The sequence below is a fragment of the Ovis canadensis genome, chromosome 18 (assembly GCF_042477335.2).
Source record: "Ovis canadensis isolate MfBH-ARS-UI-01 breed Bighorn chromosome 18, ARS-UI_OviCan_v2, whole genome shotgun sequence".
NCBI classification, from domain to species: domain Eukaryota; kingdom Metazoa; phylum Chordata; class Mammalia; order Artiodactyla; family Bovidae; genus Ovis; species Ovis canadensis.
This window is the reverse complement of record NC_091262.1, coordinates 46,681,536-46,707,411: the sequence shown is the minus strand read 5'-3', so window position 1 is coordinate 46,707,411 and position 25,876 is coordinate 46,681,536. Positions and strand designations below refer to the sequence as shown.

At 60.4% G+C, this 25,876-nt stretch overlaps 1 protein-coding gene across 1 annotated transcript in view; it reads right to left on the bottom strand.

Annotated features, from left to right (window-relative positions):
• Positions 1 to 2,287: 2,287 nt before the first annotated feature.
• CSPG4 (chondroitin sulfate proteoglycan 4) overlaps positions 2,288 to 25,876 on the bottom strand; it is a 35,525-nt gene continuing 11,936 nt past the window's right edge. The window contains exons 2-10 of the mRNA XM_069559621.1: positions 18,610 to 18,773; positions 13,416 to 16,946; positions 11,796 to 12,278; positions 11,298 to 11,474; positions 9,496 to 9,694; positions 9,282 to 9,416; positions 9,016 to 9,182; positions 5,290 to 5,473; positions 2,288 to 5,039 (exon numbers count right to left, since the gene is read on the bottom strand). Of these exons, the coding sequence (XP_069415722.1) occupies positions 3,205 to 5,039; positions 5,290 to 5,473; positions 9,016 to 9,182; positions 9,282 to 9,416; positions 9,496 to 9,694; positions 11,298 to 11,474; positions 11,796 to 12,278; positions 13,416 to 16,946; positions 18,610 to 18,773 (6,875 nt within the window). The 3' untranslated portion in view covers positions 2,288 to 3,204. The remainder of the gene's footprint in view (positions 5,040 to 5,289; positions 5,474 to 9,015; positions 9,183 to 9,281; positions 9,417 to 9,495; positions 9,695 to 11,297; positions 11,475 to 11,795; positions 12,279 to 13,415; positions 16,947 to 18,609; positions 18,774 to 25,876) is intronic.

Below are 25,876 nucleotides of genomic sequence, written 5' to 3'. Positions count from 1 at the left end.
ATTCCTGAGTGCTTGTACACAGGCTGGCTACTATTCTCAGTGCCTGGGAGGAACCAGCTCCTTAAATGAAGGAATGGTGAGTTATTTTGTAAAGTGGGTAGCAACCTCCTTAAGTTGGGGGTGCTTATCTGAAATCTGCAAGGGGGTTTACCTAATAAACTGAGGCCCCACATTTAGAATGGACTCTGAAGATGGTGTGCCAGTCAAAGACCCTCTCCCAGGTCCCGGCAGAGCCGCTGGCACAACACCTGGGTGGCAGCCCACTGTCCAGCCCAGGCTTGAAGGAGCAAGAGCAGTATCGGCCTGTGCCAGCTCGCTGGGGGCAGGGCAGGCTGGGCCACGTGAACAGAGAGGGTGTCGTCAGGCCTCCTGGGGGAACCCGAGCCGAGCCAGATCCTGCCTGGTGAGTCCGTCACCTTCATCTCAGCTTACACTCTCAGGGAAACTGGCTGCTCTGGGTGGAGGCTGGCCCCAGATATCAGGGCCCCGAGGATGCAGCCTTGAACTCTGGAGAGAAGCAGACCAGAGAGAGGGGCGTGGCATGGAGACGCCCTTGGCAGGGCCCCTGGGTGAGGCTGGTGTGGGGTGGATTGGAGAGGCCAGGCTTGAAAAGGAAGCTGGAGCCAGGACTTTGAGCTCCGGGTACAGAGGGATCTCTGCAGAGCCGCTACTTATGGGTCCTGGCCACCTTCCATGAGGGGGAGGCTTTCAATGTGGCAAGAGGAGCTGGCTGTGCTCAGGGTTCTGGTCTACCCAATGCAGGAGACATGAGACACAGGTTTGAGCTCTGGGTTGGAAAGATCCCCTGGAGTAGGAAATGGCAACCCACTCCAGAATTCTTGCCTGGAGAATCCCCATGGACAGAGGAGCCTGGTGGGCTACAGTCTGTAAGGTCGCAGAGTCAGAAAGAATGAAGTGACTTAATACGCACACATGGCTGCCTGCTGTGCGAGACTCTAGACAAGCCTCTTGCCCTCTTAGTCCCCCTGGGTCCTCTGGGGGCCCTTCATGCAGTGACCTACCAGGATTCCAGGTTTCCTTCCCAAAACTTCTGAGAGTAGGGGAAGTCCTAGGAGGCTGGATGCTGAGATGTGAAGGGCATTGTGGGGAGGGGTGGTCCAGGGACAGCAGCGTGGCGGGGAGGGAATCTCCTCTCTTGCCCTAATTCCTGGTTCAGATGCTACAGATGTGAAGAATAGCAGAGAGGTGATGCTGCTGAGCTGCCAGAGGCTGGCTAGGGCCTTCACCCCCAGTGCAGCTGTGCTCAGGTCCCAGACGCCCCTCCCTTTACCCTCCCCTCCTCTGCCCTCGCACGTGCCCCCAGAGCTCAGACCACTTTCCCCCTGTTTTTCTCCTGAGGACTTCAACCTGCTCCCAGGGCCTGGGCTCTTCTCTGGGACCTTGAATCTGTCTCCATTGCCCACGATCCTGGGAGACCCTCTGAAGGGAAAGGACCAGAGAGTGGTGGCTCCTTGGCAACTCATGAAAGATGGTCTGAGGATGCTTTGTCTCAGATCTCTCTCTGGCTACAGGGACAGATGACTTTTTGGAACGCTTGCCGCTTGCTCTGCCTTTGAAAAGCACTCTCGGTCCTCTCGTTAGGTCCTCTGTAGCCTGCCAGGCTCCTCTGGCGATGGGACTGCTTAGGCAAGAATATACTGGAGTAGGATGCCATTTCCTTCTCCAGGGGCTCTTCCCACCCAGGGGTTGAACCCTTGTCTCCTGCATTGACAGATGGGTTCTTTACCCTTGAGCCACTAGGGAAACCCTGTTGGAAGGGCAGAGACCAGCAGAAACCTTCCATGGGAAAATCTCCAGGGAACCGAGCAGAAGCAGCTGTGATGGTCCTTCTCTATCCCTCTCCCCATGCCCCAGCCTGGGGATTCCCAAGCCCCCCTCTGCCCCTGGCCCTGTGCCCCAGCCTTGGGATCCCCAAGTCCCCCTCTCCCCATCTTTGCTGTTCCAACCTCTTGAGAGGTGGACAGAGAAACAAGGCTGTGGAGCCCCAAACTCAGGCTAAGGCATCTACAGCTGGGGCTCTGAGTGTTTCTTGTTTTTGTTTTCTTTTCTTCAAGCTCCCTGGAGAGGGCCTAGCTTGTCTCTGCCGAACCAAAGCCCCATCCCACAAAGACTGGCCCACCTGCCCGCACAGGCGGAGGCAGAGGCGATCTGAAAGGCTCCAGGAGGTGGAAATTCAGGTCCCATCTATCCTGGTGACAGGCCTGGGGGAGTGCAGGCTAGTGTGGACGGGGGCCCAGTGCATGGTCAGACAAACAACACACAGCTGTCCAGAACCTCTGAAGCACCTTTTATCCAGGCCTCACAGAGCCCAGTGCCCCCAAGTACCCCCCCACCCCCAACAGTCCTCAAGGGGCACAGGCACTGCAGCACTCCAGGGCCTGAGACCCTGTATGCTCCCCAGCTCAGCCCTCTTCAGGGCCACAGACCCACTCTCGCCTAGCCATCACCCATCAAGCTGGGGCCTTGGGAGTGAGCTGGCCTCAGACCTTTCTCCATCCCTTACTCCAGGGGCTCCATCAGTCTGGGCTGGCTCAGCACCATGTTAAATAGCTTCCTTGCAATCCCCCTTAAATAAAACCATCCCAGAGCAACCCACCCACCTGGCACCCTGGATATATGATTCCACTGCTTATGCTTTTGAGAGAGTAGGGGGGACCCTCTCCTCCTGCCCTCTGCTCCAGGGAATAGCATCTCCCTGAAAAACCAGGGGAAGAAATTTTCCTCCCCATCCTGGGGCAGAGATGAGGGGAGGCCTGGCACGGAGTGAAAAATCCAGGAATCCCCATCTGTCCCCGCCATCCCTCTCTGCTCCTTGCCCTCTTAGCAGCCTGGGTCAAGTGTGACTTACCCAAGGTCACAGACCCAGGACTCAGAGTCCTGTTCATCTAGGAGGTCGCTCTAGTTTTGATCACCCACACTAGCTCCAGGGCAGGGGACTGACTCCGAGCCTGCCTCTGTTCTCGGCCCCTTGCAGTTCTCTTGGCCAGAAGTGAGCTGGAGAGGTTCCAGCTCGACTCCACTTGGTCCTGGATCCCTGGGCCTTTCTCCCAGCACCCTCCACACCCTGGTATCCCCAGGACTCTCTGGCCCAGACTCAGACAGCACCAGGGTATGGGAGCAATGGGGCCGGGGCCCGAGCAAGCCTGTCCCTGGCCCAATCAGCATCTGGGCCCAGGCCAGGCCTCACACCCAGTACTGGCCATTCTTGAGGGCAGGGTTGGCTGTCCGGCAGAACTGCAGCAGCTCGGGGTCAGGCTGGCCCCCTGGTGGGGGCCCCTGGCCAGGCACCGCTGTCAGTGGGATGGCCTGGCCTGGCTCCACCTTGCGGAAGGTCTCGGCGTCACTGGCCAGGCCATTTCGGGGCTTGGCGGTCAGCACCTGGACGTGGTGCTTGCCTGTCTTGTTGCGTTTGCGGAGGTAGCAGAGCAGGGGCACGATCAGCACCAGGAGCAGGAGGACCAGGCAGATGGGGATGATGACGCTGAACATGTTGGCCTCCAGGAAGCCCAGGAAGCCCCTGCTGGCCACTGGGGGCACAGGGCTGGAGGTTGCTGGGCTTGGCCCGCCTGTGGGGTTGCCGCTCTCTGGCTCCCCGGCTTCGGTCCGAGCAGCCTCAGGCAGACTGAGCAGAGCCACTCTGTAGGTCCGGGCTGCATTGAAAGGCTCCGTGGCAAAGTCCAGCGAGGCCACAGCGGGAGGGACACCTCTTGCCCATAGCTCCAGAGTGAGACTGTCGCCCATGGGGCCGGGAGAGCTACCCTCTGGCCTGCCCACCTCCAGCCCCAGCCGGCCATCCTCAAGGTCCTGCTGGGTGAACTGCTCCACAAGCTGGCCGCCCCGCGGCTCTGTCCTGGCCCGGGGCACTCGTACCACGCGGCCGTGCCGGGGTCCTGCCAAGAGCCGGAAACGCGGTACGCTGCCCGTGCGGTTGGCCAGCTCTCCCGCATCTAAGACAGTGGGGTCCAGGCGCAGGGTGGCACCCTGGGGCCATGGCCCACCTGTCCACACGTGCAGCAGAGCCCTCACGGTGACGTTCACCGTGGCGGATGCGTTGGCACCCCTGGCCAGTGCCAGGATGCTGAACTGATCGTGAGAGGAGGAGAAGTTGGTGAAGGCAAAGACCACGTCCCCCTGGTCTACCTGGAGCTGGCTGAAGGCTGTGGCAGGCTGCCCGCCCACCAGCAGATGCCCATAACGGGGCCCCTGGGTGAGGCGGTAGGCTGCGTCTGGCTCTTCCCGATCGGAAACCACTCGGAGCTGCTGCCGGCTCAGGGAGGAGCGCCCTAAAGCTTGGGGCACCTCCAGCGGTGCCCGCAGCTGCACCTCAATGGCTGAGGGAAGGACATCCACCGCCAGGGACACGAGCAGGGGCGGGCTGGCCCCGTCAGACACGCTTAGCTGGAACACACCCACCACGCTGCTCCCGTTGGCCACGAATGCCAGGCGTCCTGCATCCACGTCAGCCTGCGTGAAGCGGGTCACCGGCCCCGGGCTGGCCCCTGCCAGGCTCAGGAAGCCATTGTGGGGGGCCCGCTGCACCTCATACTCAATCTCCCCGGGAGCGGAGTCTGGGTCCACCATGCTCAGCTGGGCCCGGGAGACAGGGCTACGGGAGCCCTGGGTGAGCCGGAGCGGGACGGAGGCCTGAGGCTGCGGCGGCCGTTCATTCACATCGCGCACCGTGATGGCGAAGGCCTCTGAGGTCTGGGGTCCCGCCACGGAGGCCCCCGCCGGCCCCTGGAGGTGGGCACGGAAGCGGAAGCCATCCTGCTGGGTGCCCCCGCCGCCGTGGGCGTACACCAGCTGCCCTGCGGCCAGCTCAGACTGCAAGAAGTGGGGCCGCCCGGCGTGGAGGGGCTCCTCGGACACCAACAGCTGGCCCCGCGTGGGGAACTGCGTGATCTGGAAAAGCACGTCATGCTCCAGGCGCTGGGGCGATGGGACGCTAGCCAGGAGGTTGGCGGCGTCAAGGGCTGCAGTGGTGATCTCGGCCCTCTGGCCTTCGGGGACCCAGAGACCTGGGGATGGGACACAGGCTGTGAAGGTCCTGTCCACCGAAGGGAGAGCTGAGGACCTTCAGACCAGAGTCTTCAAGGCCAGATTGTCCCTCCCCGCTCAGACCAGGCACCCCAGCCCGGATACGCCCCCTGCTGACCCCACCTGCCCATCCTCCCTGTAATGTACCAGGTCCTCAGGGCTGACGTGAGCTGCTGACCTTTGGCCGTGTGCCCCCCACCCCCAAATTTGCCAGCCCATCATGCTGTTCACCTTTGTTCCTCCAGAGGCGGCTGGGGCGCTGGGGACAGGCAGCCTCGAAAGTCACCGTCACGGCAAGGGTGGCGACCATGTCGAGGGCAGGGGGTGAGGACAGCTGGAGCTCCAGGGCATCATGGGCCTCCCAGAAGGGCTCGGAGGGCATCTCGTGCTCATATAGAACGTTCCCAGCATATACCTGCAGGGACACCCCACTGGTTGGATGAGATCCTGCAGGGCCTGGGACCCCCTCTGAGGCTGGCACCGGTACCGGGTACTGGGGTCTCCCTGGCAGATGCCCAGAGCCCAGCCACCCTCGCGGCTCTCCCCAATGTGCCTCGCTCTATGTCTCCTTCATCAGCTCAGGGGGTCGCCATAAAACAGTCACACGACAGTGAAGAGCTAGGCTCTGGATCCGGACGCCTCTGTCAAATCCCAGCTCTGCCACCTCATCTCTCGGAGCCCCTGGGAAGACAGTACTCTATTTGTGCTTCTCTCCACAGCAGCTTGGTCGTCTTTTGCATGAAATCCCTGTCCCTCTTCCCTACTGAAGCCACCGCTTCTACCAATGCCCATCTTTTCCCCACGGCGTCAGTGTCCCCCCAAACGGATCAGTCCCATCATTAGGTAACTATGCTATCCACCCATCTTAAAGAATAAACTTCTCCTGACTTTACTTTTTACACCAACATATGTTCTTCCTCCTTTTAGGCTCTTTGCAGCAAAAAGCCAGAAGGAATAGTCTATACTCTTCCCCAATGTAGTCTTGAGCACACTCTCCCCAGACTTTGGTTCCTGCTGTTGCCAAGGGGACCATGGCCTCCATGTCACTGAATCCAGAGGCCAGTTCTCAGCAGCACTGGACACAAGTGAGCGCTCCTTCCTCCGGCCCACCCGATGGCTTCTGAGCGGTTCTGCTCCCTCAGTTGACCTCCAGCCTCACTAGCTGCTTCTTCACAGACTCTTCTACTGGGCCCACCCCTCCCCCGCCCACCCACCCCATGTCTGTGGTTTGGCCTTGACACTCTGCCTACAGGCACTACCCATGCGCTCTCACTGGGTCTCACGTCCTTAGACACCAGCCATGAGACGACCCCTTTATTTGTCTCTCCAACCCCAGGCTTCACTCTCCTGAACTCCAGGCTCATAGCTACCTGCTTCCTTGGCAGCTCCACTGGGATGTCTGAAGGACATCTCAAACTCAGCGTATCCGAGACGACCTCTGACCTGCTCCGCCTCTCCCAGCCTTTCCACTGCGGAGGGCATGTCTCTGTTCGTCCTGTGGCTCAGGTCCCCAGACCCTGAGTCACCCCTGATTCCTCGTTGCCTCTCTTACAGTGTCATCTCTGGCCTGGATCATTGCTGGAGCCCCCTAACTGTGTACTGGCTCTCTCTCTGGCCCCCACACATGCGTGCTAAGTCACTTCAATCGTGTCCAACTCTTTGCAACCTTATGACCCTAGCCTGCCAGGCTCCTCTGTCCACGGGGACTCTCCAGGCAAGGATACTGGAGTGGGTTGCCAGGCCCTCCTCCGGGGGATCTTTCTGACCCAGGGATCGAACCTGCATCTCTTAGGTCTCCTGCATTTGCAGGTGGGTTCTAACACAGAAGTCAGGGTGAGCCTTTAAAAATGTAAGTTGGGTTCTGTCAGTTTTGCTCAGACAGTGCAATGGCTCACCACCCTTTGGCTTCAAAGACCCTGTGTGACCTGTTACCTGCGACCTCACCTCCTCCCTCTCCACTCCAGCCACGCCTGCTATTCTCTAGGGCCAGCTGCCTGTTAAACACCAAGGAATAGTCTCCACTTCCATCAAGAAATCCACTCCCTCCTCTTCTAATCCCAATGTGTCCTCTTGGCTTATCTTTTGTTTTCCCCTTTTAGAAGACACAGGGAACTATTTTCCTTCTCGTGGAAAAACAGGACTTGTGCAATAATGAGAAGGAAGCCGACTGGGGTCACAGTGTGGGAGGATCTAGGCTTCCATCTCACTGTTGCACCGGGGTTGTGGTGAAGTGGGGCACCCTGCCCGGTCAGGAGGGGGAGCAGAGCTGGAGGTGCTCTTCAGAGGCTGGCCGGGAGAGGGGAACAGAAGCTTTTTAAGAAACTGGAAATCAGGTTGCATGTGGGTGAAATACCCCAAAGGTTATATCTTGACCACTAATTTAAAACCATTAAATGCATGCGCAAGCCAAATAAAACACATCTGTGGGCCAGCTGTGGTCCACAAGGACTGCCAGCTGTGACCTCTGGCCCGGGGCTGACCAATGAGCAGGAAGGAAACAGAGACCCTCAGGAGCTGGAGTCTGGGTACACGAGGTGCTTGTGGGTCGGGGGGCTGTCCAGCTGGGGATGAGGCAAGTCACAGGCGAGGTGGGGAGGGGGCCCTGACCTCTGGGAACCAGCAGCGTCCTTTGTGGAAAGAATCTAGGACTAGCAATCTGAAGGCACAGCCCCGGGATGGCTTCTCACTAGCCACAGGATCTGAATAAAGTCCCTTGACCTCTATAAGCCTCAGTTTCCTTATCTGCAGAATGGAGACACCTGGTCCCTGTCTCCTCTCCACCGCCCCCAGCTCAGAGTCCTGTGCCACCATGGCACTGTCAGATCCCACCCAGTTCTGCCCTGCCCCCTTCACCAAGGGGAGGGTGTGTCTGCCTCAAGGCCTCCTCCAGCTTCCCTGGGTGGCGCTGCCAGCCTGGCCCCCTGGTGGCCATTCAATCTAGTCCGCAGGGTTGGGGAGGGGCCTGAAGTCCTCCTCCTGCTCCACCCTCCTCCCTCGGCATCCCAGGGATTCAGGGTGCACAGCTGGCCTGCTGAATATTTAATTGTGGGGAGGGCTGGGAAGCGGGGCCACAGCAGATGCTGGGAGCACAGAGAACTCCAGCCTGGGGGACGGTGATGTGAGAGAACTGAGAACCTCTTCCCACCCTCATTAAAGTTCCTTCCTGCCCTCACATGGAAGACATTCCCCCCACCACCCCCTGCCACCACAGGGAGAGCCTTCAGGGCGAGCCAAGGCTGCCCTGGAATGCTGGGCGCCTAATGCACTTACAGGGACCTAAATTAAAACGATGGCTGCTGGCCCCATTGGCCCAGGTAGCACAGAGCGCTCTGGGACCCCAACAGAAGCAGCCTGGTGGTCTGCCTCTTCCCGTGGCTGAGAGTCCTAGCTTTCACTGGGGGCCTCTGCTCGGGGGCAGTTGTGTCCTGAAGCTGCCCTGAAGCATGGATGGCAGCTTCACCCCCAGCTCGACTTACTCAGCTGCTTGTGTTCACTCGTCTGCTTCAGGACCCACCCTGCTTCTTTCTGGCTCTTCACCTGAGCCCCGGGCTTACATCTCTGCCCACAAGCCAACCAGCTGCCTTCATCCCAAACTCTATCCCCCCCCAAACCAAACACTGTCCCCCACCAGCCACTGGGGTGTCTAGTGTCCCCTTATCCCCTAGGGTCCAAGTGCAGTTCCTCCTGGAAGCCAAGTCTGAGAACCTGATCCCTGCTCTGGGCCCCTGGAGCCCTGGTCTCCTGCATCCTTCTTCCTTTTCCTGGAACACTAAGCCCCATCCCTCCCCTATCCCCCAGCCTGGCAGCTTCTGGAAGGTGGGGCATGCAGGGCCTGGACCATGGCAGGCCCAGGGAAGCTGGAGCTGGTACCCGTGTCCACAAGTGTGTCCAAGGGGACAGTGGGCCTTAGACTGGATGGAGTCTAAGGCTTGAGTGGCTGAAGAGAGCGGCCCTTACCTCTGCCTGAGTGAAGTTCTCCAGGGCCTCCCCGGTGCTGCCCTGCTGGGTGTGGAAGAGCCGGCCAAGCTGAGGGCCCCGCAACACCTGGTAGAGCAGGTGGTGGGGGTCAGTGCCCGCACTGGAACTGGCTCTCAGGCTCTGGCTGCTGAGCGGCTGGACGGACCCTGCGAGAGGCCAAGGGGGACTGTCGGACTCTGACCAGGAGCCAGGGCCAGACCTGCGGCCACAGGGGAGGCAGAAGGGCCCTGGCGTGGCTCACCCACCTGGGCAGACGGTCAGCGTCCGGCTGCCCTCCAGGGAGAGGAGCAGCTGCTTCTGGGCCATCACCCGGAAGAAGTGTCCCGCGGAGCTGTGCTCGCCGTCAGACAGGCTGAAGCGGAAGCCTCCGTCCAGGGCTCCTGGGACAGGAGGGGACTTGAGCCTCGCCGGCCCGCACTGGCACCCAGCCTCGGGGCACCCCCACCCCTCGGCGCCTACCTCTGTGTGAGAACAGCACGAGCCCGCCGTCGAGCTGGGCCTGGGTGAAGCTGTGGGTTTCGATGCCCGGCGCCGTACTCAGCACCACCCGGCCGTTGCTGGGCCGCTCCAGGGTGTAGACCAGGTCCTCGGGTCCAGAGTCGCTGTCTGTGCCCCTAAGGGCCTCCGCTGGGATGGGCACCGTGGCCCCCTCCCACATCTGGGGATACAGGCCTGTGAGGGATATGATCCCACCAAGCCTACCCACTGCATTCCCCCCTGGCCTGGGGGTATCATCAGGGCTCCAACCGCACTGCCATCCGGGGCTTCCCCACACAAAGGGGCCCTCCACCCCATTCACTTTCCCCTGTGGGCCCAAGGTTCCCACGCCCAGGCTCCCTAGGGCTCCCTAGGGCTCCCTCTGCCCTAGTCCAGCTTGTCCCTCAAGGCCAGCTCATGTACCCCTACCCCAGGAAGCCCCCAGCTTTCACCCCTCAGAGTCTCCCAACTCTGACCCACAGTACCGCCTCTGTGGTTCACTGGCAGGGCAGGGGTCTCCCTTTAGACCCTCCATGGTGAATCTGGGCAGGGGCACAGGATGGGAATCAGATCAGGATACTTAGGATTAGGCTCCCCTTCCGGGTGAGGGATGGGGAAGGGAGGCTTGGTGAGCTGGAGAGGCTGGTGCCAGGCCGCTGCCTTGCAGCACCTGATGGGGGCCCAGGTGCTCCCAGTGCAATCACGAGGCCCCAGCCAGATGGGTAAAGGCTTCCTGGGTGCAGGTAGCCCCTCCCCATGCTCAGAGGGGAGGGGAGACCCCACAAGCCTCTCTCCTGTCAGCACGACAGGATCCCATTCCGAGGGTCCTATTGGGTCAGCAACTTATGAGCAGTGTTGGAGAGGGGCTTCCTAGAAAACCAAGCACTCTGGGATTCCCTCTCCCAGCCCAAGGCTGACCTCGGCCTGAGGTCTGGAAGGAGGGCCATAATGTATAGACCTGGCCTTAGCACAGGGCTCCTGGTACAAACACAGTGGACAGCACCACCTGGTGGCGAAATGGCACACAGCACCATCTGACTCTGGTCTGGCAGCCCTCTGCCTGAAACCTACCCTCTGCAGGCCTTCCCGGCACCCGGCTGTTCCCCACAGGCACATCCTATACACCAAAGATTCTCATGCCACAGACAGCCCACATCGGCCCTCTTCTGAAACCTTCCATAGCTGCTGCTGAGCCAGAGGCTATACCCTAGAGGTCAGCATTCAGCGCCCTGCCCGTTCACTATCCTGCTGTGTGGCCCTGGTCAAGCCACACTCTTTTCCATCGGTGACTTCCACTGTGACCCTGGAGAAGTCCTGTCACCTGTCTGGGCCTCAGCCTTCACCTCTGCTAGATGGGGACCCCACTACCCTGCAGTAGTGTAAGAGTCAGGGGATTGGGGGGTCCGGCTGTGGCCTGCACTTGCTGGGGGTGGAAGTGGGGAGCAGTTGGAGTCCACCCCTAAGGGTCTGAAACAGTTTTCTTCAGGAGTCCTGGTGCTGAGCCAGAGCAAAAGCTTCCTGCTGAGGGTGAGTCCAGGGAGCAATGGGAAGCATGTCCATTCACAAGGCTGCCTGCTGCACTTGTAAGTGGCCAATTACAGAGCCTCACACCTGTGTTCTATTTCCGGTGCCGTAGCTCTTCTCTCCTCCCAATAACCTAGGGCGGCATGGGGCAGGATCCCCATTTTACAGAGGAGGAAAGTGAGGCTCACAGCAGGGGAGCTCGGTGCTGGGCCTCTCTGGTGGGGACAGGGACAGCGGGAGGCGGTCCTAGACGCTCTCACCTGCAGGCCTGTGTTTGTGGTGAGGATGGGGGGCTGGTCGTTGACAGGCAGGATGGTGATGGTGAGGACCACGGGGTGGCTCTGGCGGTCCATCTCTGAGGCGTTGGCCACCAGGACAAACCTGTCTGCCAGCGTCTCACTCCCATCATGCACGTAGCGGATCAGCTGCTGTTCCACCTGCGGGCAGGCCCCGGGCCGGAGGTCAGGCCCCGGCAGGCCTGAGTCCCCTCGTGGGTCTCAGGCCCAGTACCCTTCATGCCCTGCCTTTGGCTATGGGAGACTGACTCCTTCAGAGCCTCTGTTTCTGTGGGAGGCAAAGGGGACCGTCATTTCTCCCAGGGTGAAAGAATGATGGAAATGGGGACACTCGTTTCTCTATGCCGGTGAAGGAGGGTGAGATGAGGTGCTCCGTAAATGTGGGCTCCTGCCTCCTCTCCCTGCACACCCCCAGACTTGGCCCCCAGAGCTGGGCAGCACCCTGGGCTTCCCTGACCGTACCTCTCTCCAGGAGAAGGCGCTGAGGCTCCCGTCTTGAGGTCCCTCCTCTCTCTGCAGGGCCCCATGCCGGGGCGGCTCCAGCACCTGCAGGTGGAGGGCCGGCAGCGTGGGGAAGTAGGGCCCAGAGATGCGGAGCAGGGGCGGGGCCAGGGTGCGGGCTCCGCCCTCCGGGACACTGAAGTTCTGTGCCTCCAGGGGGATGGCGGACGGCAGCACCTCCAGCTCCAGGCGGACGCCCTCGAGGGGAGCACCCAGGCCTGAGGACACATCCAGGGAGAAGGTGTCGCTCCAGACCTCAGGGCGGGAGTGCAGGTACAGGACCCTGCCCGCATCCACTGCCTCCTGGGAGAAACGGTGCACGGGGTCCAGGCTGGGCGGCTCAGCTGCCACGGCGCCGGGGGACAGCATCACCAGGTAGCCGGCGCTCGGCGGGGTCTTCACTGAGAACACAATGTCCGCTGGTGGCACAGCCTCCTGGGCTGCCTGGTTATCAGAGGGGTCACAGGGGGAGCCTGTTGAGGCCTCTGAGACACACACACACTCTCGCCGAGATTACACAACCACACGGCCTCAGGTTCACTGACACGGACATACAGTCTTACCACACGCCAATGTGTGCACCCAGACACACGTATGTCACACACGGACATACACACTGACTACCCGTGACATGCTGATGCCACCAGAGGGCGCCCCATCCTTCTGAGCGACCTGGATTCCTATACAACGGGGCTCTATGGAGCTGGCAGACCAGAGGCCAGTCCAGGGCCTGGAGGGAAGGTGCTCCCTCATCTGATGACCCAGCCATAACAGGCTACACACCACCCCAGGCTCACATGTCTTATTCTGTCCCTCTGCCTGGAAGACTGTCCCCCTCCTCTCTGCTGTTAAACCCCAGACTCTTCAAAGCCTAGCTCTTCAAAGCTGCCTGCTCCTGGGCAAAGACTTCCAGCCACCAGACATGTTTAGTCACCATCTGCCCCGAAGTCTCAACAGCTTCAACAACCACAAGAGGCTCAGAAGCTAGCAGCTTACTCTCAGTAGAAGAATAAGCCCAGAGAGGGCAAGTGACTGGTGTGAGATCACACAGCAAGGCAGTGGACCTACCGGATGGCCTGTGGTTGCTCAGTGAGGTTCCTGGGTGGTCAGCAGCCCTCAAGGCCTGGTCTGAGGTCCAGGAAAAGAACTGAGGATGCAGGATCTGGCTGGCAGGGTGGGTGTAGGGGGGAGCCAAACCTGCCTCTAAGGCCTGTAATCCTCAAAGTCCGCACCCATCAAAACCCTTCAGACAGCCCACTCCTATTAGAGTGCATATTCTCAGGCTCCAAATCAGGGTCTGTGGTCTGGGTAGAGCCCAGGAATCTGCATGTCGGCCACAGCGTGTACATGTGTGCATGTGACATGTGGAGGAATATGCAACCCACAGGCAGCCGTGCATACAAAACACTGCCCAGAAACCCTCAGGTACACAACATACAGATGCACGGGTACACACCCAAGGCACATACACACACCTGGTCACACCCCAAACCATCCAAGCAAGCATGCCTGGCATGACTGCTCGGGTTAGGGGGCCCATTTACCTGGCCCAGACCCCTGCTCAGGCCCCCAGCCCTTTACCTCCAGCAGGTCCCTTCTGATCTCAGCTGCCTCTCCCTGGAAGACATAGATCTTCTTGTGCCGGACCAGGTGCAGGGGGGCCACTGGCCCCTCGACGGCAATGGCCACTTGCAGGGTGGCTTCCGTGTGCACAGGCCCTGCCTCCACAGAAAAGGCCAGGGTGTCACGGGGACTGAGGCTGCCGTTGTGGTTGTAGAGAATGGCCTTCTCCAGCAGGTCCTGCTGGGTGAAGCTGGTGACCGGCTGGCCGGCCCGGAGCAGCTGCCCCCAGCGTGGACCGGCTGTGACCTGGTAGTGGACCTCCTCTCCACTGCGGATATCTAGATTGGTGTCCAGGGGGAGCACGTCTATGTCAATGGTGCCCTGGCCTCCTTGAGGGACCACCAGGCCGGAGCCATTGGCCACGCGGAGGTAGGGCTCTGAGGCCTGCACTTCGAGCAGCGCGGTGGCCTGGTGCTGCCCGTCGGACACCTGCAGCTGGATCCAGCCGCGGTCGGCCCCCGAGTGCACAAACAGGACCCGCCGGTTCCTGAGATCCTCCTGGGTGAAGCGGTATATGGGCCGAGAGGGCTCGTCCACAGCCACGATACTGCCGAAGAGGAGGTCCTTGCGGGTCAGCACCAGCTGAGCATCTGCAAAGCCAGAGTCGGCATCACTGAAGGCCACGTCGTCCGTGGTCAGCAGCCGCTGCCCGCCACGAGCCACGTGGAAGACGCGGCTGATGGTCTGCACGGGAGCGTGATCGTTCACGGGCTGGATGGCCACGCGGAAGACACCCCGTACCTCCTCCCAGGCCATGTCACTGCTGCCCTCGCCCTGGCGGGTAGCCACAAAGGGGATGTCATCTTCCATGGTCTCGGAGTTGTCGTGCTGGTAGACCAGCCGGCCGTGCAGCAGGTCCTCGTTGGTGAAGGAGGTCACCATGGTGGTGGCCTCGTCCTGTGCATCTCGCCACACCAACCTGCCATGGCGGGGTCGCTCCATGACCTCGTAGAGGTAGCTGGCGCTGTTGAGACTCTTGACGAAGAGGTGGTCAGCAGAGAGGATGCCCTCCCCGCCCTCGGGCACCGAGAGGAGGACATTGGTGAGGACGGGGGCATCCGGGTCACCGCCAATGTGGATGGGGAAGGTGTACAGCGGGGAGAAGTGCGGCGGGGCTGTGACGCGGAAACGGAAGGCGTCCTCGACTGCCTCTGAGGCACGAGCTGTGGCCCCGTAAGTCACCCGGCCAGCCCGCAGGTCGTCCTGGGTGAAGCTCTGGCCATCTGACAGCCGCGTGCCCTGAAGTTGAAGATTGCCCTTCCTGGGGGCCTGGACCACCTCATAGTGGAAAGTGGTGGGGCTTGGGCCTGCCTCCTCCCGGGTGGCCTCCAGGTGGGCTGTGGTGAGGGCCTCCTGCTGGGTGTTCTGGGTGTGCAGCGGCTCCAGTCGCAGCAGCCACACTGTGGCTCTCTGGACCGTCACTGGGAAGGTCAGATTGCTCAGGGCCTCCTGGCCCACCTGCACCTCTAGGGCCACGCTCTCCACTGTGTCCTCGGCGTGGTGCTGCGGGTCGGTGCTCAGGTACCTTATGCGGCCCTGCTCCACGTCCCGCTGGTGGAAGGCCCGTGTAGATCGCCACTCGGTGCCCTCTGCCCCACCTGCCCCCTGCTTCTGCAGCTCCCCCAACCGCAGGGCCCCGGTGACTCGGAATAGCACGCTCACATCCTGCCCCACGGCATTGGTCTCCACCGACAGGTTGGCGGGCAAGACAGGTGCAGCGGAGCCCTGGGCCAGGCGCAGCCCCGTGTTGTGGAGGACTTGAATGGCTGGCCTGACGGCCACCACCTTCAGCGTGACTGGGGGGCTGGCTTGCAGCCCATCGCTGACCCGGAATGTCAGGTCTGGGGCGGGCCCGCCGCGATGGACGTAGACTAGGCTGCCTGCCTCCAGCTCCCGGCAGGAAAACTCGGTTGCTGGCTCCCCGGGCTGGTCTCGGCGCTCCACGGGTAGGCCGGCAGGGGCACCGAGGAGCTGGAAGGTGAGGCCCTCACAGACGGAGTCTGGGTCATAGGCCTGGAAGACCTCTGGCCCCAGGGGCTTCTGAGTGTGCTCCAGGATCACCATGAGGCTGCCGTGCGGGAAGATGACGCGAGGTGGGTCATTGACAGGGTTCACCTGAATGGGCAGGATGTACGTTTGGCCCCTGCGAAGGCAGGAAGGCACGGCCCCCCGAGTTGTCACTGACACCTCAAGGACCAGCTGGTCGGAGGGGTCCTCAGAGCCATCATGGACGAAGCGGGCCTTGCGGTTCACCACGTCCAGAAGGGTGAACATCTTCCGTGCTTGGGCGCCTGGAATGTCGAGCTCCAGCTCGCCGTGGCGGGCCCCACGGCTCACGCTGAACAGTACCTGGGACTTGCGCAGCTCAGCCTCGTTCAGGTCCAGTGTGGGCTGCACGTGCCGCCACTCCAGCCAGGCTGTACCGCCCTCAGCCACCACCAGCGGGCTGACGGTCAGCAGCTGGGTGAAATTGGCAAAGACCGGAGGCAGCCCCGGTTCTGGCACACAGGGCTCAGGCAGCTCCATGGCCGACCACACCTCGGGCGCCAGGGTGGAGAAAGCTTCGTATGGGCCGTAGGCGTCCTCCTCGTACTCATCTTCCTCCAGCCTGCAGCCGGCTGCCATGTTGCGGGTCAGCCAGGCTTCCCGGAGCCCCTGCCTCTGACTGTTGACACTGAGATCCTCCATGCAGCCCAGGAGGGAGACGTTGACAGCCAGGCCCAGGCGGTGCTCCTGGAGGTGGCGAGAGGCCTCAGCATCCAGCCCCCCAAGGAGGAGATTGCCTCGTGGCTCCAGGTAGCTGAGGACCCCACGGTTGGAAGTCCGTGTGGGGTACTGGTCCACAGAGATTTCCAGCTGGTGAGCATCCACGTGGACGCTGACCTCGTGGGGCTGCCCGTCGGCCACAGGCACGCTGTTGTGGAGCAGCACAGTGCCCTGGCCCTTCTCCACCACGGCCCGCAGGTGGCCCTCAAATATGTCCACGTAGATGAAGTCCCCCTGCCGGCCCCCAGCCTGGAAGGCCAGGGGTGCCTTCTGGCTCCGTGTGGTGAGTGTAAACTCCAGGGTGCCTTCGTCCCGAGTGCCCCAGGCAGGGAAGGCAGCCAGCGAGTAGGGCCCAGAGAAGCCCATGGCCACGTCGTCACCAGCAGAGAACTCCTCGGCACAGCCCTCGGGCACGTCCGCCGTCAGCGGCCGAAGGAGGCTGCGGCCGTTGAGGGTGGCCGTGTGGAGGCAACCGCGCAGGGGTCGGCTGGCCCTCGTCAGGTAGGGCAGGTCAAGGCTCCCCGTGCCCCCCAGGAAGAGCCCATAGGGGACCTCCAGGGGAGCGCCCTGGACTGGGGCTGAGGCATTCAGGAGCCCGTCGACTGACAGCAAGGCCCAGCTGTCTGACACGGTCAGCTCCGCGATGTGCGGGACAGAGTCACTCAGCAGCGTCTCTGCCGGGGTCTGCACCCTCACCTCCTCCTGGCCCAGGAGAAGTCGGACCTGAGGAGACACGGTGGGAAAGGAAGCCGATTGCAAGCAGCACTTCTGCGGTAAAAGCGTAACTGGCTCCCCACACTTGGGGTCCCCCGAGCTGAGGGCCTAGGACAAGTGCTTCTCAGGCCACTCCCCTCTCTTTCCTGCCAGCTCTTTACTCATCCCCCAAACCCTCCCCAAAGTGATTTCTGAACCAGGCCTGGATGGGCTCAGGGGACCCTGATGTGAATCAGATGTGGTCCCTGCCCACGCAGACCTGTCACATGGCAAGATGCTTTCCTAGAGATTCAGCCTAAATTCTTGTATGTCTCCCCTCTTTCCTTAGGTGAGAGGTGCCAGAAAAACCACCTTGGAATACAGAGGATTCCTCCCCTGGAATAATCGGCACCTGAGAATCCCTTGCTGTGTCCCCCAAGTAGAGCAAAACACCTTGGAGTCACTGAGGCAGCTAGGCTCATTGTTCAGGGATGGGGCGCCCAACCAGATGCTGTGTTTTGCCCTGTCCAAGAGGGGTGGTCCTTGGGGAGAGAAGATTCTGTCTCTAGGACATTGACACAGAACTGGCTCTGGTGCGGGGCCCCCACAGCCAGATGGTAGGATGGGTGGTGGCAGAGTATGGAAACTGAAAGAGAAGAGCCCTACGAACTTATGACCTTAGGAGTCCGTGTATGGAGCGCCTTTCTAGGAGCGTGGCATCAATATACCTGGCAGGAAGAAAGAACATCAGTGCCAGGTTGTACGAGGCCATGTTCAACAGTGACACCTTGTGGCAGTGAGAAGCAATGGCAGCATCAGAAGGACAGAGGGGACCAGAGTCCTCTCCCCACTGGAGTGTGGAAACAGATGGTTCCCCCAAAGATAGACTAAGACCTCATGTCCTCAAACTCTTCATGGTTAGGGGAAAGCCTCTAGAGACAGCCAGAAGACTCTGCAAATAAAACTTGTGGTGACTTGAACGATGAAATAAAATTAAGGAAGCTGTGGGGCTTCCCAGGTGGCTCAGTGGTAAAGAATCCTCCTGCTAATGCAGGAGACATGGGTTCAATCCCTGGGTCAGGAAGATCCCCTGGAGAAGGAAATGGCTACCTGTTCCAGTATTCTTGCCTGGAGAACCCCATGGACAGAGGAGCCTGGCAGGCTACAATCCATGCGCTCACAAAAAAGCTGGACATGACTTAGTGTCTGAACAATAGCAGTAGCATTCTTGGTTGTTCCATCACTGACAGACAGTGGTGATACTGTCACAGTGGGGATAGAGGGTGGCCAGGGCTTTGCCAGAGGCATGCACAAGGGTGCTGGGACCCAGGAGAGGGGAATCCGCCCAGGTGAGGAAGGGGTGCCCATGCTGAGACTTCGTGCAGGGAATGAATGAAGCTTGCATCAGGCAGAGTAGTGAGCAAAGGCCTGGCAAGAGCAAGAGGCCACGGGATGGCAGAGAATGGAGAGCAGGCGGGGTGCTCAGAGCACCGAGGACAGGCGAGGGGTCGTGGTGAGAAGCGTGGCTGGAGAGCAAACGGGCAGAGCCGGTTCCTAAGGGGGCTCACACGACTGTCCATCTCAGAGCGGGGCGGCGGGGGGCAGTAAAAGTGACACGCTCAAGGTCACAGCTGGCGGGTGGGGGTGTGCACTGGAAGCTAGAGAAGGAGTCCAGCAGGGCGACATCACTGACCTGCAGGCGTCCGGAGTAGAGCTGCAGGAGCAGGTAGTCAGCCGGGCCTGCGGCCAGGAGAAGCAGGGCCTCGGGCTGTGCCGTGGAAAACTCCAGCTGTAGGTGTATGCTGGTCAGAGCCGTGGCTACAGGCACCTCCAAGTGGTTCTCTCCGAAGAAGGAGGCTGTGTGAAGGAGAGAGCTGTGGTGAAGTGTGGCTCTGTGCTTGGAGGAGGAAAGGAGCCTTAGGGTGGACGGCCGGGTGGTAGGGAGGGCACTTCAGGCCGGGGCTCTGCCTTGGTTCTCCACGGGCCTCAGCTGGTCCCGGCGCCAGAAGGCATGGCCTTGCCTCATGTCCAGCCCGGACCCTGGCTCTGAAGGAGGTCAGACCCAGTAATCCCAAGCATCGAGGTCTCCTCCTTGGGGGTTTCTGGGGCCAGAGGCTTCTGCCAGCTCCGGCTCTCTTCCCCTGGGCCCTAGAGGAATCCCCATCCTGGGTCTGGCTCCTTCCTGGCTCAAAGGGAAACCATCCCTGGCCTAATCAAGTGGCCCAATGGCCACAACCCCCAGGGATGAAGCGCTAGGAGAACCACTGCTACCCAGACTGATGCCTGCTCAGATTCTTTCTCTGAGGTGCCCATATGGTGTAGCTCCTGGATTGGCTGGCCACGGCTGAGCCCTGGTGGCGGTGAGTCCACTGAAGAGCAAAGGCTCTGAGCCCAGATGGAGAGCATGTGTGATGCCAGACCCAAGAGGGGCCAAAGCTTCCTCCATCACCCTGTATTGCTTCCTGCTGCTTAGCTATTAATGGTTCCTGGTGAGCTGTCAGATCCGGCCCCATTATTTCCACCGCGGCCCGGAAGCCAGGGTTCAGCTGAGTTCTCCAAGCCTGGGTCTCAGACTGAAGGCAAGGACTAGGAGGGGCTGACAGTATGATGGGCCTCCCAAGACAGGAGGTCATATTTGGGGTTTCCCAGGGTCACTGTGTAGGCCCTACACTGGGATACCTCCTCTTTTTAAGTTGTCACCCCCTCCAGGAAATTTCTCCAAATGAGCTTCCCTTGGCTTCTAGCCTGCTGCCGCAATTTCTGGTCCGTTCCTTTCATGGAGACTAGTGCCAAATATAATACTGACTCTGCCTCCTTGATGTCCAGGGCTGGGGTGGGGTAAGGGGAGACAGGAGGGGGTTAAAAAGATGATTCATCCTCCTTGATCTTCTCTTAAATCCTCTGTGAGTCAGTCAAGGCTGTTGGCCTCATTAGGGATGATCTGAAACCAGCCTTCTACGCGTTGTTCCCCGGGGGGGTGTGAGCCAGCTAACATGCACCTGAGGAAGCTGCATCAGCCACTGGAGGAGTCCCAGACTTGTGTGCCCTAAGGGTAGTCAATACAGCCTGTAGAGATGGAGGGATGCCCAAGAAAGATGAAGTTCTCCCCTTCAGGCTGAGCTGAAATCCCTTCTACTTATCCCCTCTTGCCAGCACTTGCTGGCCACACCAGAGCCTTCTCTAGGAAGCTAAAAAAAAATCAAAGCAAAAGTGCAAAGCCATCTAGGTGGACACAGCCCGGTGGGCCCAGCACATCTCGGTGTCCACGAGGGACAGACCAGGGAACTGGCAGCTGGCAGGCACCTACAGGGGTGTTTTAGATGCAAGGTCACGGATCCTGAGGAGCAAAATGCAGCACACTAAGCTGGGGGCAGCCGCAGCGCAAGGAGCAGAGGCAGGTGGCCCCCCGTAGGATGGAGCCACCATCACAGCAAAGCTCAGAATGGCTGGCAAGAGATGACTGTTACATTTTCAGGAATGTTGTAAGCCAGGTGATGCTGCCCAGTGAGCTTATTTATACCACGGAAAGAGGCAAAACACACCGATCACGGCTCCCTGTCTTCCGGAGTGCCTGTTGTTAAACCCTCACTGGCTAACATGCACTGGCTGGGGGTCCCTTTGCTTCCCAACTGTGTGAGAGTGAGCACAGGCCCTCACTCGCACTCCCTTTCACTAAAGGTGGATGTCAACCTGCCAGGGCGTGGTCCAGCTGGGGACCAGGCAGGAACTGAAGCAGCTGGCTGGCTCTAACCGTTGAACCACCTGCCTGCAGCGCCGTCCTGGCATGGCAGAGTACCAGCCTGTTTGGTCTGGTTCTCCAGGCCAGAGTGGGAGGGCGACAGGAAGCAGAGGTGTTTTCCAGAGAGAGCTGGGGTCTGAATGGGCCCATTGAGGGGCTGGGCCCTGCTGTTTCCTGTGGGGCCACGCGGGAAGGGCTCACACAGGCTGCCTTGTGCAGCCGGGAGCACACAGGCTGGGAAGCCCCCTCACCCCAACAGAGGCCTCTGAGGCCTTGCTGGCTGGGGTTTTGGAAACTCTGATAGTGCCATTCCCCTCATCCCCTGGTCTTCTGCCACCTCTCTGTCTCTGATGGGTGGCAGTGGTAAGAACCAAGAGTCCCTGTCCTGGGCGGTAGGCCGGGGGAACAGTTAGAGAGGGCCTTCAAATGGAGAAGGCAGGCAGGATAAAGACGGCATGAGCTAGGAATCAATCCTGGAGGGCTTCCTGGGGGAGGTGAGGGTTAGGTAGAGGAGCGGAGAGGGAGGGAAATGGGCAATCTCAGAGGGAAGCAAGGCCAAGAGGCTGGCGGGGATGTACAGGTTCTGGAAATGCTGAAGACAGAGGAGTAGAGAGGAAAGCAGCAGGGGCCACACCAGGCTCGGCAGCCTGATAGGGATGCTAGGGCAGCGCGGGGGAGAGAGGAGGCCTCATTACAGCCTGGAGGCCTGGCCTTGACTCTCCTGGGTCAAGAAGACCCATGATTCATCAAACACCAGTTCAGGCATGCAGCAGCTATGTGGGCTCTCCTCTGGGCCAGAAGGGGCCCAATTCAGGCCTCAGTGTCACCATTCTGTAAAATGGGCACCCCTCCCTACTCTCTCCCACTCCTGTCTGTAGGGATTAGTCCTGGAAGTCCCTTTCTGGCCTGAGGTCTGCTCTCAAAGGTGAGTGTGCAGAAGGTCAATGGTGCGGGCTGCTTGGGCAGCTCCAGGCTTTTGGCATGGGGGGATCAGGATGCCTCAGAGGGCCTGAGGGACAAGCAGGAGGGGCAGGATGAGTGCCCCAGGTATGAGTTTCTCTGCCTGGAAGAAGGCACACCGGGCGGGTGTCCTGGGTTGCGCAGATGTGTACTCGCCTGTGTGTGTGAGTGTGTGGGTGGCTGCTGGGAGTGTGTTTTGGGTTTGCGTAAGGCTGTGTGTTTGTGCATGTGTGCGCGTGTGGGCCGGGAGCTGCCAGGACAGAGCAATGATTGTGCCCAGGCCTGTCTTGCCCCTCGGTGCCTGCCCGCCTTCCTGCTCTGGGTTCCATGAAAGGGGCAGTGTATTCCTGGAGGGCTGCCACCCCTCCCGCCCGGCACCCATCCGCCCAAGAGGTTTGCTGAAGGTGGAGAATCCCACAGCTCCCCGCCCTTCCTGCCCACGAACAGGGCGCTGCTGTCTGGGTTCAGGGCGGGTGCCTCCATCCCTCTTCCTGAGACGAGGGCTGGGGGCACAGAAGGAGTCTGTCTCCATCCCCACCGCACCCCCTCCTTACACACGGAGATGAAGCCTAGGCCCAGGTCCCCCAACAAGCCACCCCCTGGCAGAGCATGGGTTCTGCTGGCACCTCCTGGCTCCCTGGGCCACTCCTAGGATGTTTGAGTGAGGACTGGGTCCCTGTCCCTGGGGGACCCCAAACATGAGGCTTACTTGCATCGTGGCGTTCAGCCCTCTACTTGGCAGCAGGATTTTGGCCTCTCAGTCTCTCTCAGGCTCCCCAACCACCCCCCAGGCCAGGGCCAGGGGCTCAAGCAAAGGTGCCTTTCCAGTCCTGGGCCTGCTGCAGACCCAGCTCCTTCCAGGTCCTCGGAACCCCTGGGGCTGGCCAAGTTTGTCTCTCCCTCTGTCCCACGACTCCCTTGTCTCTGCCTCTGCTCATCTACTTCTCTCCTTCTCTTGGTCTTCAGCCCTCTCTTCCCCTTCCCATCCCGGCTGTAACTCGGGGCACTACCCTTGCCCTAGGACAGTCCAGAGAGCCAGACCTGCTCCCCCGCCCAGCCCTGGGACCCCCATCCCTTGGTGATGGTTGTACAATATCAAGGCTCTCTGTGGCCCTTGCCTGGAGGAAGGCACTTGGCTTCCACTTACCAGACAGACAACTGAGGCTTCAGAGGAGAAGCAATTTGACAGAAGCTGAAAGCCTGTAGCTCCGGGCCTTGCCGCCTGTCACAGCCCTGCCTGCTAGGCACCCCACCCCACCCACCCCGGGCAATCAATTTCTGCGTGCCCCGCTTCCATCACATTCCTGGTCGCCTGGGGGCAGCCAGGCAGCCCTGCAGCTGGTATGCGTCATGGGCAGCAGCAGCATTCCTGGGTGTCTGCTGCCGCCTGACTTTATAAGGGAGAAAGTTCGGGAGCCCAGAGCTGCTGGGCAGGATGGCCGGTGGGGAATGCCTGGCCCTGCAGTCAAGGGTGAGCGGTGGGGGGCCTGGACCAGGGGATGTGGGCGGGGCTCAGCTAGTGGCGCTGAGATGGAGCAGGAGGTGAGAGGTGGGCGGGGAGAAAAGCGGGAACCCACACATTCACTCACTCATCATTCATTCACCAAAATAATAATGCAGCGATGGGAATGGAAACGGGGAACTAAGTCGAGAGACACAGAAAGCCTGAGAAAGGTATTAAAAGTGAGCTTAAAAAATAAAGACCCCCTCTCCTCCACAAAGACTGAATTCAGGAATCCAGATGGAGGCTTGAGGTAGGAGATGGAGGAAGAAAAACCAAGAGAGAGCAGGCAGGATGTGGGACAGGAGCAGGGAGACCTGCCAGCCAGCTGGGGGAGGAGGGGTCCCGCTCTGGGGTGAAGCTGGGCTTCTCCTCCAGGGCCTCTCAGGGTTTGGCCCCAGGGATGACAGATCCTATTTCTAACCAGATCCTGGGTAGGCAGCGGTGAGGCTGGGAGAGTCCCTCTGAGGGAATCCGAGGGGCTGCAGAGAGCGCCAAGGCAGGGCTGAAGGGCTCTCTGTCTCCCCTCGTTGGGGTGTGTGTGGGGCCCACCTGCGGGCTGAATGCGGCCCTGTGTGCGAGCAGGGATGGCCGGGTGCTCTGCCCCGTCACCCAGGCTCTCTGGACCTCATGCCTCATCCCCTCCTCTCACGCCTCCAAGGGGCTCATTTTTTCTTTACCAGCACTGTTCCCAAGCCAGGGAACCTCTGGGGAGGCCCGGGTTGGGTGGAAAGTTCCCTCTGATTCAGAACCAGAGTTTCCGCCCCCAGGATTGCCAGTGAGGCTGATGTTCCCGCCACCGCCCCCTACCATTTCGGAGCTGGGAAAGCTAAAGTGTGGGGATGAGAACTCGACCCCACAAAGCACAGCAGACCCCCGAACGACCTCAGTGGGCTGCATGTGGGCATGAGTGTGCCTGAGTGCAGGTCAGGGCCATGCATCACGGCAGGCTGAGGGCAGGCGTGTGGGCAGGTGAGGATTCGGCGCTGTGGGCCCAGTCTGGCTCTGGATACTGGACCATAAGTCCCTGGCTACACCTGCTCCCAGGGCCCCCAGGTGAGGGGGAAGCTGCCACCGCATCTACTCAGGTGCCTGACCTTCCCTCATCACATCCCACAGTCCCCCAAGCCTCAGCCCTCCCAAACCGAGCTATGACCTTCCACCCAGGCTGTTTCCACTGAAGATAACAAGGGGGAAAGTTAGAGCGATGACTTCAGGTCAGACCAAGAGGACAGTGTAACCTGCCCATGGTGATGACACTGGGGTCGTAAAGCCAAGGCTAGGTGGCTTAGCCCCTGCCGGGGCTGGCGCCTAGAAGATGCTCACACACCTGCAGACCCACAGCGCTCACGGCACTGGCTCTGCTGCCCTGACTCCAGACCAGAGAGTGACCAGAGCCACCCCAGTGGCCCGCCAACCACCCACGCCTCTCCTGCCCCGCAAGCCATGGCTGTAGGAACAATAGCTTATGGGAGTCAACTTCCGCGTGGCTTCCCTCGTGGCTCATGGCAAAGAACCCACCTGGAATGCGGGAGGCCTGGGTGGAGTCCCTGGGTTGGGAAGATCCCCTGGAGAAGGGAATGGCTATCTGCTCCCAGTAATCTTGCCTCGAGAATCCCATGGACAGAGGAGCCTGGTGGGCTGCAGTCTACGGGGTGGCAGAGTCAGGAACAATGGAGCAACTTTCACTTTCACTTTCATGGGAGCTAAAAAAGCAGCCTTCTTCTTGGGAGACAATAGCTGTCTCCACAGAGTGCAGGAATGCTGGGTCCTCCTGCCCACCTCCCCATCTCAACACAACAGAGACCTCACTGGGGTCAAGACGACCCCGCCCTTCCTCACTCCAAGAACTCTTGAGCTCTGAGACTCCCTCTTGGGGTACTTAATCTCTTCAGTTGCCTTTCTGGCTCCTTGCAAGGCCCAAAAGGCCAAAGCAGGACAACAGTTTCCTTAGCTATTGGCTGATCTCTGACCCTGGTCACTGGCCTTGGCTATCATCTAATCAAGCATCCGGAGGCCACCTGTGCTAAGCGGCATACGCTGGGGAGAATTTCCAATTCACAGACCCCCTGTGGAAGGTGAGCACCCTGAAGAGGGATGGGTGGGGGTGGGAGATGCCGAGCTTGGTCCACAGGCACCAACAGGGGCAGGGCTGGTGCCCTGGGCACCCAGTCACGTGTTCCATCCCTGGGGCCACGTGGGGCACAGAGGAAGTGGGAGGGAAAATGAGAGGTTTTGCTGGAAGCAGCAGCCCAGCGTCCACCCAGGCTGGAGGGCTGGGGTGGGGAGGAAGCGGGGCCCTCAATGAAGTCTTTGTGGAGACTCTGCTGCTCCCTGGGGTGGGGCGGCCGCAGTGCGGAGCAATTCCCAGCGGCTTTTCCTTGCCTTGTAATTTGCCTCGTTCTAGGGTGGCTGGGTGGATTTCCATGCCCTTTTCCACATCCCCTTCCCTCCGGCTTTCTTGGCCACAGAAGCAAGGTGGGATCCTCATCTCAGTGGGCCCAGGCTGAGAAGAAAGATAGGGAAGGACCCTTGCCTGGCGTCGGGCCTGCAGCCCCCAGCCCCCGGCCCCCATCAGGGTCCTTGTGAGGTTGCTCCCATTTTACAGGTGAGGAAACTGAGGCTCGACGGCAGTCGTCTGTGTTAGGGTGTCAAGATGGGCTGCGGCCAGGCTGGGATTCAAGCCCCCATGCATGTGGTTCCAGAGCTGGGTGCTGCGGATTCAGGGAGGGGTGTGTGCACATGGAAGCACGGAGGGGA